The 13,152-nt window shown below is 35.3% G+C and overlaps 1 protein-coding gene across 1 annotated transcript in view; it reads left to right on the top strand.

The window, feature by feature from the left end:
* Positions 1-13,152, top strand: part of tnni3k.S (TNNI3 interacting kinase S homeolog) — a 117,780-nt gene that overhangs the window by 63,689 nt on the left and 40,939 nt on the right. The window contains exons 18-20 of the mRNA XM_041561330.1: positions 1,782-1,834; positions 3,655-3,707; positions 12,345-12,477. Of these exons, the coding sequence (XP_041417264.1) occupies positions 1,782-1,834; positions 3,655-3,707; positions 12,345-12,477 (239 nt within the window). The remainder of the gene's footprint in view (positions 1-1,781; positions 1,835-3,654; positions 3,708-12,344; positions 12,478-13,152) is intronic.

Raw genomic sequence — 13,152 nt, 5'->3', positions numbered from 1 at the left:
GTGAAAAAAATAGTATATTTATAATGGTGTATTTGATTTTACCCTGCCCAGTTGCTGTATTTGACACCATTATTTTATAACACTTCAGAAGTGGCATAAACCCTTAAAGTAAGTGGTCAAAATCCCGGTAGAAAGTAAGTTTCATCAGCAGTTTCTGTGTAATGTGATGGATGGACATCATTTTTCACACAACATTTTCAAGTAATTGAAAATCTGCCATCTTTTATGCAGCAATGCCTGGTGTTCAGACAGCGATGTGTGGTGTATCTGGACTGGGTTTTATTAAATAGCATGATGAATAGACCCCTAAATGTTTTAGGGGCCGATTCACTAACTTCGAGTGAAGGATTCGAAGGTAAAAAACTTTGAATTTCAAAGTTTTTTTTGGGCTACTTCGACCATCGAATGGGCTACTTCGACCTTCGACTACGACTTCGAATCAAAGGATTTGAAGTAAAAATCGTTTGACTATTCGACCATTCGATAGTCGAAGTACTGTCTCTTTAAAAAAAACTTCGACCCCCTAGTTCGCCATCTAAAAGCTACCGAAGTCAATGTTAACCTATGGGAAGGTCCCCATAGGCTTGGCTAACTTTTTTTGATCGAAGGATATTCCTTCGATCGTTGGATTAAAATCCTTCGAATCGTTCGATTCAAAGGATTTTATCGTTCGATCGAAGGAATTATCCCCCGATCGTTCGATTGAACTATCTGCGCTAAATCCTTCGACTTCGATATTCGAAGTCGAAGGATTTTAATTCCCAGTCGAATATCGAGGTTTTATTAACCCTCGATATTCGACCCTTAGTGAATCGGCCCCCTAATGTTTTCAAAAGACAGATATATTATCACTTTGTTTTACTTTAGAAACATTTATACAATTTAGATATTGTGTGTTAAAAAAAACTGTGCACAAACTTTAAATGGGTTGTTTGAAAGGAACTGTTATCCCTACAGATAAAACTAAAATCAATCTGCTTATGGAAGCACGCTTAGTAATTAAACTGAGGCTGCTTTATACAGTAGGGAAAGCACTAACAGCTAATCATCGTTGAGAAAATGACCTTCACAACTGGGATCAAAAATATTCTCTATGAAGTGATAATGACACGTGAATCCAAGGCTTGGAGCCTCTGGACTCACTGCAAAGGATCTGCTTTATGTTTTGTATTATATTCTGTTCCTTAGTACAGTGTATTTGCTTCTATTTTTGATAAAGAAAACAATCACAGCGACCCCGGGTATGTGACTCTAGGACAACATAGAGTATTCACACTGCTCCTGCTAAAAGGAGACAAGCAGGGTCAACCGAAAGGCCAGATGATGCCAGAAAGGACATTGTATTTTCCTGAAACTTATAAGAGTAAAGAAACTGCTCTTGTTAATTACAGGGCCCAAAATATTTTTTTTTTATCTACAGCTGTTTTTTTTCCTTATATTTCATTACTTTCCTGCTACTTTTACAAAGACAGTTTCAATGTCTTTGAAGCTTATATTAGCAGAGCAGTTCTTCTTATTATCTAATGCCTGCACTGTGTATACTGTTATATTCTTATGATGAAAACTTAAATTAAACGAAAAATATGAAAAGGGATTATGGTTATTTTAAAGTACAATAAAAAGTTAAAAAGAAAAAAAAAATCAAAAGTTAAAAAGATATTGCTTTGAAGCCCTTACAGGTCATTGTCATATCTTTGCTTATTCTTTTTTTCTAACAAGACGTGAAAGTATTAGGATAAAAACTGAATATATAACACCAATTCTTTTTTTTTTCTTTTAAGCCACAATATATTACTTTATGAAGATGGCCATGCAGTTGTTGCAGATTTTGGAGGTAGGAGGGTTCTATGAATTATTTACATGACAAACTTTTACATGACGTTTCACCCATAGCTTTCTATTATATGCTCACAAAGATAATGATAATAATCTGTAACTAATAATAACTAATGAAGAACCAGTTGTATATAATACTGTACATATAATATATATTTAGAATATTTTCGAAAAAGTACTAGGTTTGCATGACATCACATTTAATGGGGTTTGTGGTTGATGGTAATGTGGCATAATGTACTATAATACAGTCAGGGAATCTGACTTGGATCAATTAACACAGTGGTTTTCCTATGAAATGTGTTCGTTAGAACTATAAATGAATATCGGCTTAACAAGAAGTGGCTGGGCCTCATATTAAATTCTTTTAAATGGGACATATTGTGCAAACAAACATGTACAGTATGATAGTGAATTATACTCTTTTGAATATAGATGCAATGGTTGAGTTATTGAAAATGTCTCCAAAAACCCTATTAATCCCGCCCATCTGTCCACATTCTGTTGCCTCCTTTCCCAGGCTGTGCAGGAGAGATGGTGGCACTCTACACTGTAGTATAGGAACCAATCAGCAGCTAGGTGAACCTGAACTAAAGCCTGTCTTTGCTTGTGTGACTGAAGGCTGTGATTGGCTATCCCACTACTACTTTGCTTCTGGCAGGGCCATTAGGACATGCTCAGCATTCATTTTTAACACATAGACCATATCAGATGTAGAGAGAGATCCAATCAATAAAGGGACCATTTTTAAAGATTATGATCATTTTTAGTCCACTAGTATGCAAAAACTACTAAGTGGTCAAGGACCCACTGTCAATGAAATCTTTCTTGGCTATGTTAGAAAAAAAATTATTTGTGCATACATTTTAAAACTTCCCAACAGCTGTCTGCAGAACTTTCTCTGTTAATTGGCTCATGTGACCTAACATGCATGGTTTGTTTGTGTGCATTGTGAAATTTAGGCTCCAGGAGGCCACCCTTATTTCATAAAATGGCAATTTTCTATTTAGGATTACCCAATGGCACATACTACTAAAAAAGTATATTAGTATGAAAATGGCTTATTTACAGGAAGCATGTGAGCTGTTTTATGCAATATATTATCATAGAGACCTACATTATCCAGGAGTATAGTTTTCCTTTAAACACTAGATTAAGGGGCACATTTACTAAGCTCGAGTGAAGGATTCAAAGTAAAAAAACTTTGAATTTCGAAGTTTTTTTGGGGTATTTCGACCATCGAATAGGCTACTCCGACCTTCGACTATGGCTTTGAATCAAACGATTCGAACTAAAAATCGTTCGACCATTCGACCATTCGATAGTCGAAGTACTGTCTCTTTAAAAAAAACTTTGACTACCTACTTCGCCACTTTAAACCTGCCGAGCACCAATGTTAGCCTATGGGGACCTTCCCCATAAGGTTTCTAAGCAATTTGTGATCAAAAGAAAATCGTTCGATTGATGAATTAAAAGCCTTAGAATCGTTCGATTTGAAGGATTTAATCATTCGATCCAACGATTTTTCCTTCGATCAATCGAAGTATTTCCGGTAAATCCTTTGACGTTGATATTCGAAGTCGAAGGATTTTACTTCGATGGTCAAATATCGAGGTTTAATTAACCCTCGATATTCGAACCTTAGTAAATGTGCCCCTACATGTCTGAAAAACTCCTAAACATATGATCGCATTACTGATAACATGTTATTTTGTAAAATTGCACTGCATATTGCAGATCATATGTTTGTCATGTTTGGAATAAGTGGAGCGTTAGCAGTTTAAAATTTCATTTTTGTCCATTTTTTTTTTTTACCAGAATCCAGATTTCTCCAGTCAGTGGATCAAGACAACATGACTAAACAGCCTGGGGTTTGCAAACTTTATTGTTATACTAGGATAATTCTGTGAAGATATTAAAACTGTGTATTAATTATTATGTAATTTAATTAACATACCTTTAATTTGGTCTGTTAACAATATGCATTGACCTACTTGCTAGAGAGAGGGTAGTGTATTACTGCTGATGCTTTTACAGTGCACATCTCTCTCTTAATCAATATAGTTTACCACCTCTTCCTTTACTGCCATAATGCCCTTCATTTTGTTGACTTGGCTCTGTCTCAGAGTATCTCTTTATCATATAATTAGGCACTTTCTTTAGTTTGTATGATCAGCTTGTCTTATCCTCAAAATGATATCACACTTATTCATGAGCACTTATACTCTTAGCTTTGTACCTTGTACTTAAAGCTCCCTATTATCTATCTATCTATCTATCTATCTATCTATCTATCTATCTATTTATCATCTATCTGTCTATCTATCTATTTATCATCTATCTATCTATCATCTATCTATCTATCTATCATCATGTTTCTATTCATTTATCTATAATCTATGAACTGTATCTATCTATATGTATCATAATATATCTACTGTAGCTATGAAATGATAGATTGATGATAAATAGATTGATGATATACAGTATAGATAGAAAGGTAGATAGATAATAAAGGGACATGTAAAATAATACATATTGGTTACATATTGGATACATATTGATTCTGCTTTCAATATCCAGCCAAGATTGTACTATTTTATGCACCTATGCAACTTTGATTATTAAAATGTCTACTAAGACTGAGTTGCTAGCACTCCTGCATGAAACAGTGCAATAATCCCAATTTGATTTTTGATAAATAGTATGTGTTCATAAAATAATATATATTATGTATACAGGATGGAGGCCTTCAAAAAGCATTTTTGAGACTTCATTGGGTCACAGGAATGGGGCTCTGGTCCTATAAGACCACTACTGCCAGATGATTTAGGAGTGTCATCACTAGGGCCCATTTTGTGCTATGGCCCAGCAGGGTTATAATCCATTCTATGCATTAATGCATCCAGGGCTGCTAAAAATCTCACCTCATTGACATAAATTCAGATAAAGGCTATATGATTTTCACTGCATATATTTACTTATTTAACTTGACAAATACAAGCTGTCCTCTGCACTCAACCCATTATCAATATATTAAAGGGATACTGTCATGGGAAAAGATTTTTTTCCAAAATGAATCAGTTAATAGTAGTGCTGCTCCAGCAGAATTCTGCATTGAAATCCATTTCTCAAAAGTGCAAACAGATTTTTTTTATATTCAATTTTGAAATCTGACATGGGGCTAGAAATATTGTCAATTTCCCAGCTGCCCCAAGTCATGTGACTTGTGCTCTGATAAACTTCAATCACTCTTTACTGCAAGTTGGAGTGATATCACCCCCTCCATTTTTCCCCCCAGCAGCCAAACAAAAGAACAATGGGAAGGTAACCAGATAGCAGCTCCCTAACACAAGATAACAGCTGCCTGGTAGATCTAAGAACAACACTCAGTAGTAAAAACCCATATCCCACTGAGACACATTCAGTTACATTGAGAAGGAAAAACAGCAGCCTGCCAGAAAGCATTTCTCTCCTAAAGTGCAGGCACAAGTCACATGACTGGGGGCAGCTGGGAAATTGACAAAATGTCTAGACCCATGTCAGATTTCAAAATTGAATATAAATAAATCTGTTTGCTCTTTTGAGAAATGGATTTCAGTGCAGAATTCTGCTGGAGTAGCACTATTAACTGATGCATTTTGAAAAAAACATGTTTTCCGATGACAGGATCCCTTTAAGGACATTGAAACATAATGTGCCATAAGTTACTAAAAATGCCTTATCCTTTAAACAAAACAGGGATTGTTTGTCCATATATTGCAATATATTTAAGCTGGCCAACTATGTCATTCATCTCCGTTATGGCCAGACCTTCATCAGATTCATCAAGAATTCAATTGTTTCATTATACATTATACAAAGGGACTACGTTTAACTTATTTTCCTGGTATACTCTAGTATTAAGGAGTGCCAGGGCAAGGTCCAGGCACAGAATTAGTGATGGCTTTTGCTCTACTTGTAAAATACTTTTTTAAAGGAGTAAAGGGAATAGGGCATCCGACCCACTTGTTTTCACTGATGTCTGGGTAGTTTCATTGCCTCATTCTCAGATGTTCCAGGAATGTAACTTGCACTAGGACCCTAAATACTGTATCAGACCCATAAGATCTTCAGTTAAAGCCCATGGCAGCCTTCATCAATATGATGGCAAAACAGTTTAACACATTTTTTGTTATGAGAGTGGTTACTTCTGAGAATTTTTTTCCCCCTATCTTCTATCCCCTTTATATACAGGTACACGGCTAATATGCAAAATTTGGGCAATGGGGCGATGTCACTTTGCTACACGATTTTTATTTTACTAATGAAACCCATACAGAAGCTGAAAATAAACAGACTGTTTTGCTTTTACAGCAGAGGCAAATTATTTAGGAGGAAGTACTGTGTAATGGCTGATTCATCAAAATCATGGGAAGCAGCTGAGTATAAACATGAAAACTATTTCATCTGCTTGTGCTTTGCAGTATCCTGCTATAAAATGCACAAAATGACCAAACATCTCAACTGTCTGTCAGAAAAAGTAGTCTGAAATACTGTTATAGGAAATTTTTATTCCTAGCAAATATATTCCTGTTTGTAGAATAATTTCAGACTGTAGATTTTCCTGCAACTGCAAGTACAGTGTTCCCTACTTTAAATTGCTACAATAAAAGTACACACACATACACATATAAATGTTATATATATACACACACACACACACACACACACACACACACACACACACACACACACACACACACACACACACACACACACACACACACACACATATATATATATATATATATATATATATATATATATATATATATCTCAACATAGGCAATATAAATAGAACTTGTGATGAAAATGTTTTCTTCATAATGCTTAAAACAAAAAAAAGTCCTTATTTTTATAATTATGGTATTTATTAATCACTAATGGGGGAATGTAATAAAAGTCGCGAAGAGAAAAACTATTTCCACAAATAAGAGTAAATATGTGCATTTTACAATGTTTTTTTTGCAAATTCCTTTCTTAAACTCTTATTGTATTTTTTAATTGAGCACTTGTAAGATATTCTTGAAAGTATTGTAATCTTTTGGAACAAACATAACTTTTTCAGTAAGAAGTTTTATTATATTCACAACTATAAAATTCGCAAACTAAGTGGTCACTAAACAGTTTCCGGGTTTGCAAAAGCTATATTAAATTTGCACAAAGGCAAATTTGTTCGCACAAAGGCATAACTTTCTCTATGAGCACTATTTATCCATGATTTTCCTTGCCAACAAACTTTGATCCTTGTACTCTCCTCTAAATTTTATCTGCAGCTTCAACACAGTCATTGAATGTAAAGTGATTACTTACTACTAAACATTCCAGAAAAAACACATTGCCTTGCACTCAGAATTAGCTATTGTAGCTATTAGGCAACATATTTGGTTTTGAATTTAATTTTTTTGACACAAAGACATGAACTGTTTGATCTCTGTTACAGGAGAGTATTTTCATATCTTGCAGTTATAGTTCTACAGTTTACAGTTTAATATGAGAATTGCACTCAATAGTAAAAATCCTAATCCCAAATTATACCCAATCCATGCTGCTGAATTTATATATACAATTACGTTCCAGTTATACTATTGAGTTCAATTGAACATACTGTATACTATATACAATAATAATAAGAATAATATAAATAATAAGATGAATAAAAATAGTACATTTCCAACTTTATATAAATATTCTCAAGCAGGGTCCTGCCGACAGTGCGCCCTAGGCACTAAATCAACTACCAAGCTCCCCCCGTGTGCGCGCATGGGCAAGTGCACCTGTGCAATAAGAAGATAAGGCAGGGTAATGAAGGGGGGAGTGAGTGTGACGGAGGGGGGACATGTGCTAGAGGAGAGGGGAGGGGAGCAGCAAGGGAGCAAGCGACCTAGACTAGGGATAAGCAGAAAATCTTTAAAAAGGTACCTGCCCAGCGCCTTGAATCTTTGCGCCCTAGGCAGGTGCCTCTTCTGCTTACCCCTAGTTCCGGCCCTGTTCACAAGATATTTTCAGTTTGATCGTTAACAATTCTAATCAGACATTACTATGAAGTATAGTAATTAGTGATGAGACAATCTTTCCTGCCCGTCCTTCCGCATCAATTCTGACGATCACGTAAATTTTGACGCCGGCGTTAAAGTCAATGGGCATTAGAATAATGTTGACGTACACCGTTTTTTTTGCCGCAAGTGACTTTTCCGACGTGCGTCCAAAATTTTGGACGCATGGAAATGCGGAAATTCACCGCAAATGCGCACCTGCCGAATTTATTCGCCCATCACTATTAGTCATTTTTTTGCCAATATAAAACTTTTGTCCATGAATACCATCTTACGTTCTGCTCCTAGACTCATCGTCATCAGTATACTACAGTGCACCTGTATCTAGATATTTATTTATTATTGAATGCGTACTCTTTTAATTGATTCACCCATTTATGTAATGTTAAATCCAAAATGTAAAGTGGCAACATAAAAGTATCACCATCCAATGACGGTATATATAACATATAAACATATACAGCATGTGTGTGTCATTTTATAAAATATGTTCTTATATAAACCTGCAAAATGAAGACACTTGATAGAAGCTGTTTTTGTTGCAAAATAAGATTATCGCCAATATAATCATTTGGTAGAATATGTGCTGGCACAAAGTAAAACATTTGCAAACTATCCAGATGCGTTGCTAAATACTTTTTCTTTAAATTAAATGCTAATAAATATAAATAAGAAATGATGGTGCTTTGTACAGAAATTTCTGTTGATGATTTTAATTCCATTTCCTAAATGGTGCTTTAATGCACAAACACACACAGCCAAGAAAAAAAACATTTGCAAAGGTTGCAGAAATTTTGACATTGCTATGTATAAGTTGCATAATTGCAGGGCATGAAGAAAGATGGCAGTGAGAGCAGGCGCTTACATGCGCTTGTGTCAGTACAGGGCCATTTAAAAGAGCTGTGTGCGTTCTTTCCTGCGCTCCACTGTGGCTGAGCACTTTATATTGGAACTCAGGGGAGTGTGGAGAGAAAATGTGGGAAGTGCAGTGACAACAAGGAAGTTCAGAATGTAAAGTGAAAGTTATTGCCTGCACCACCTCTATGCCCAAGGCAGAGAGGTGGGGTAGGCAATACAATACAGGTATGGGACCTGTTATCCAGAATGCTCGGGACCTGGGGTTTTCCAGATAAGAAATCTTTCGGTAATTTGGGTTTTCATGCCTTATGTCTACTAGAAATTAATTTAAACATCAAATAAATAGTGATGGGCGAATTTGCGCCGTTTCGCTTTGCCGAAAAATTCGCGAATTTCGTGCGAAATTCGCGAAACGGCGAAAAATTCGCGAAACAGCGCCGGCGTCTCGTTTTTGACGCCGGCACCCGGTTTTGACGCCGGCGCCCGTTTTTGACGCCGGCAAATTTTTCCGGTGAATTTTCGCGGGCGTTTCGCGAATTTATTCGCCTGCCGCGAATCGCGCAAATTCGCCGCGAATTCGCACCTGGCGAATAAATTTGCCCATCACTACAAATAAACCCAATAGGCTGGTTTTGCTTACAATAAGGATTAACTATATCTTAGTTGGGATCAAGTACAAGCTACTGTTTTATATAACAGAGAAAAAGGAAATCACTTTTAAAAATTTGGATTATTTGAATAAAATGGAGTCTATGGGAGACATTCCGTAATTCGGAGCTTTCTGGATATTGGGTTTCCGGATAAAGGATCCTATACCTGTATATGAATGAGAACTGAGATTTTTAAATTAATTCATAACAGGTTTTAATTGAAAAAAAAATGGGTTTCATGTTTAATTTGAAAAATACTTTTATTATACAGCTTTTTTTACAGTCTGGGTGACAGGTCCCCTTTAATAGTACTCCGGTTTGCCATCATTTGTTGGCTTTCAGAAAGATAGATGTACCTGCTAGATCCCTGATTTTAAATTAAAAAACTTCCAAAAAATTCCAAATAATGCAAAATCCATACTGTGGCGTGAACTATCCTTTCCAATTGCCGCAAAACAATAACCTCTGTCTCTTCAGGTTACAATTTCTCTTCATCGAAATTCAATATCTCTCCTTGAGTTAATAGTTCACTGATGCAGAGCAGCTTATTTAAAGATTACATGATAAACTTTTACAATACAACCAATTTCCAATGTTACTGTACAAAAATAGATCAGTCCCGTTTGAAAAAAAAATGTCTGTCTGTAGTTTTGCTTCTAGCTCACGCCACCTCCAAATGCAACATTATGGTCGTCTGTTGCCACAGCAACAACTAGCATACAAAGTTATAATTACAAGTTGAACTTAATGATGTACACATGAATAATGATAAGGAAAGGATTTGTTAATAATGGAGTATTTCTTAAGGATGCTAATCCATTCAGTGTCACAGTTGGCCTAATAAGCTGTGCATTTCCGATAGCGTTGCTTGCAAACCAAGAACATATTTAAAAAAAAAAGGCAGCTTATTCCAGTGTAGACTGAGCATAAAATGTTTAGGTGGCTTTTGCCAAGTATGAATATTCTAGTTACATTTGAATGTATGAGTCAGTAGCAGAGTCTTGTGTGAATAGTTTTTTTACTTCCCAGAAACGCTTTCATTTGAAAACTAATACACAAGATTTTTATATATATTTTTATTCCTTAATTGTCTGGAATTTGTTGTTATTATAATACTGGCTGTTTCTAATGGCTTACAGATTATGGCTGTATTGTTTGGGATTTCACAGTAAAGTCAGCAATTCTTTATTCATGTGCTGTCTGTCCCTCCATATATAATATGTAATTACAAGGTTACATTGCAACCCAGGATAAATACTCATCTAATGCGTTCAGATGCATATTAAAATGAAACCATATGCTCCTGTAGCACCCATGAAAAACTATTTGTCAACAAGAAAAAGAGTGTAGCAGTTTTTGGCAGAAGTCTAAATAAAGTGTTGTCTATTGTAGGGCTGTACACAGGAATATATTATGCAGTTTATGGTTTGTGCTAGTGTCCTCAAAGGTGAGGTGTCATCACCTTGGGGGAAAAAATATTTTGTCTACTTACAGTATGCAGTTAGCGATAGCTTAAAATGTACCTCTTATAGAGTTGGGGAGACCGTCCAGGAATAAGGTGATAAGCAGGATTAGAGGACTTTTAAATGGGAATCATTAAGGTTCATCATAGCCCACTTGGTAGTGTTGGCCATATCCTTTTCTTCTTATTATTATTACTAGAAAAAAGCTTAAATCTGTTTTCCACTGATTTCTATAAAGCTTTTTCTAGATTTTCTTTCAAGTATTACATTGCCCATTAAAAATCTGTTTATTCTGCCGTTACCTGTTTTTTCGAGCTACTTGTTTTCTGCAATGAGCTGTAATCCTTGTGGGTATGGAGTATAACTTTCTTTTGCTAATTTTTCCACAATAGCATAGATGGCCGCATGGTTTAGTGAGTGTGATTTGGTCTGGAATCATTAAGTGCATGTGGTCAGAACAAAATAAATATTAGTCGAAAAGGTACACAACAAAAACAGAAATAGGGTAATTAAAGATATTGTTTCGTAGTTTGTGGGCAGCACTAGTGATGGGCTAATCTCTCCTGTTTTGCTTCGCCGAAAAATTTGGAAATTTCCCGCAAAATTCGCGAAACGCCGAGTTCACTAAAACAATCGTGAAATTCGTACGTTTTCACAAAAAAATCGTGAAAGTTGAACCTTTTCATGAAAAAATCTAACAATTCGAACGTTTTCACGAAAAAATTGTGAAAATCGGAAACTGACGTTGGCGAACTTTCACCGGCAAATTTTCGCGGGAGATTCGCAAATTTATAATTTATTTGCCCATCACTAGGCAGCACATCATCTTGCAAGTTAATTGCTAACAGAGTCACTAACCCCAACAAATAACAACCTACATTGCTCCTGTATTTCAATATTGTCTTTCTTGAATACCATAACAAAAGCTTTTAAATTACACACTCAATAAAATGCATTCAAGTTATATAAAGTTGAACTGCATCTTTTAATGGTATGGACTTGTAGTAGGGAATAATGTAGTTGCGATCTTCTACAGGTATAGGATCCATTATCCTGAAACATATTATCCAGAAATTACAGAAAGGCCATCTCCTATAGACTCCATTTTATCCAAATAATCCAAATTTTAAATACGATTTCCGTTTTCTCTGTATTATTAAAACAGTACCTTGTGCTTGATCCCAACTAAGATATAATTAATCCTTATTGGAAGCAAAACTAGTTTATGGGGTTTATTTAATGTTTACAAGATTTTCTTGATGTATGATCCAAATAACAGATATATCTGTTGTCCAGAAAACCCCAGATCCTAGCATTCTGGATAACAGGTCCATACCTGTATTTTCTTTTGTCTGTCTTTTGCAACATCTCTCCAGTGTCTTTGTCATACTTAAAGTTTAATTTGTCTTGTACAATGATGTATTTTTGTTTATTTATAGAACCTACGCTGGATGGCTCCAGAAGTATTCAGTCAATGCACTCGATATACCATAAAAGCAGATGTCTTCAGTTATGCTTTGTGTCTCTGGGAACTGTTAACAGGAGAAATCCCATTTGCTCATCTCAAACCAGGTATAAAGAAAGAGACCAATAACATGTTTCTTGACCTTATTTTTTAAAATATTACTGATAGTGTATATAATTGAATTAACCACAGATTTAGCTGCCATGTTTACTAATACTTTTAAACAGGTGACCACTAAATACTACCTGCTGATTGGTAGCTATTAGTCACCGCTTCCTTTTATTACATAACTCTGATAGACTCCTATCAGTGCCGCCCCCTTAACATTATTTTAAATTGAATGAAAAAGAAAATCTATAAAACTGTTTCCATATTGGCTACATTTCTTATTACTATATTACTATTTTGTATGATTCCAGCTTCAAAAGAAAATGTTCTGATTTTAGATTATCATACCTAGAAGCAGCACTTTCAAAATGAAGGTTAATGAATGAGAGGAACAGAATTCTATCAAATCAAAGATGTAAAATTACTTCTATAATACATTTGGAGTACGTGGAAAGATATATTTTAGAAAACTCATGCCAAATAATAGTATCCAGTCAGGCATTTAATTGCTAAGGCAAAGTTAAAAACATGGACATACTGTATCAACTATCACAATAAATTAAAAAATCTATATTTGATTTTTAGAGTACTCTACAAATGCAGTTTAAATCAATTCAGGAAAAGCAGAAAAGACAGAGTTTCAGAAATAAGGCATGTTTTGAGCTTCTAAAACA

This window comes from Xenopus laevis, chromosome 4S, assembly GCF_017654675.1.
Source record: "Xenopus laevis strain J_2021 chromosome 4S, Xenopus_laevis_v10.1, whole genome shotgun sequence".
Classification (NCBI taxonomy): domain Eukaryota; kingdom Metazoa; phylum Chordata; class Amphibia; order Anura; family Pipidae; genus Xenopus; species Xenopus laevis.
This window is presented reverse-complemented; position numbering and strand designations above follow the sequence as displayed.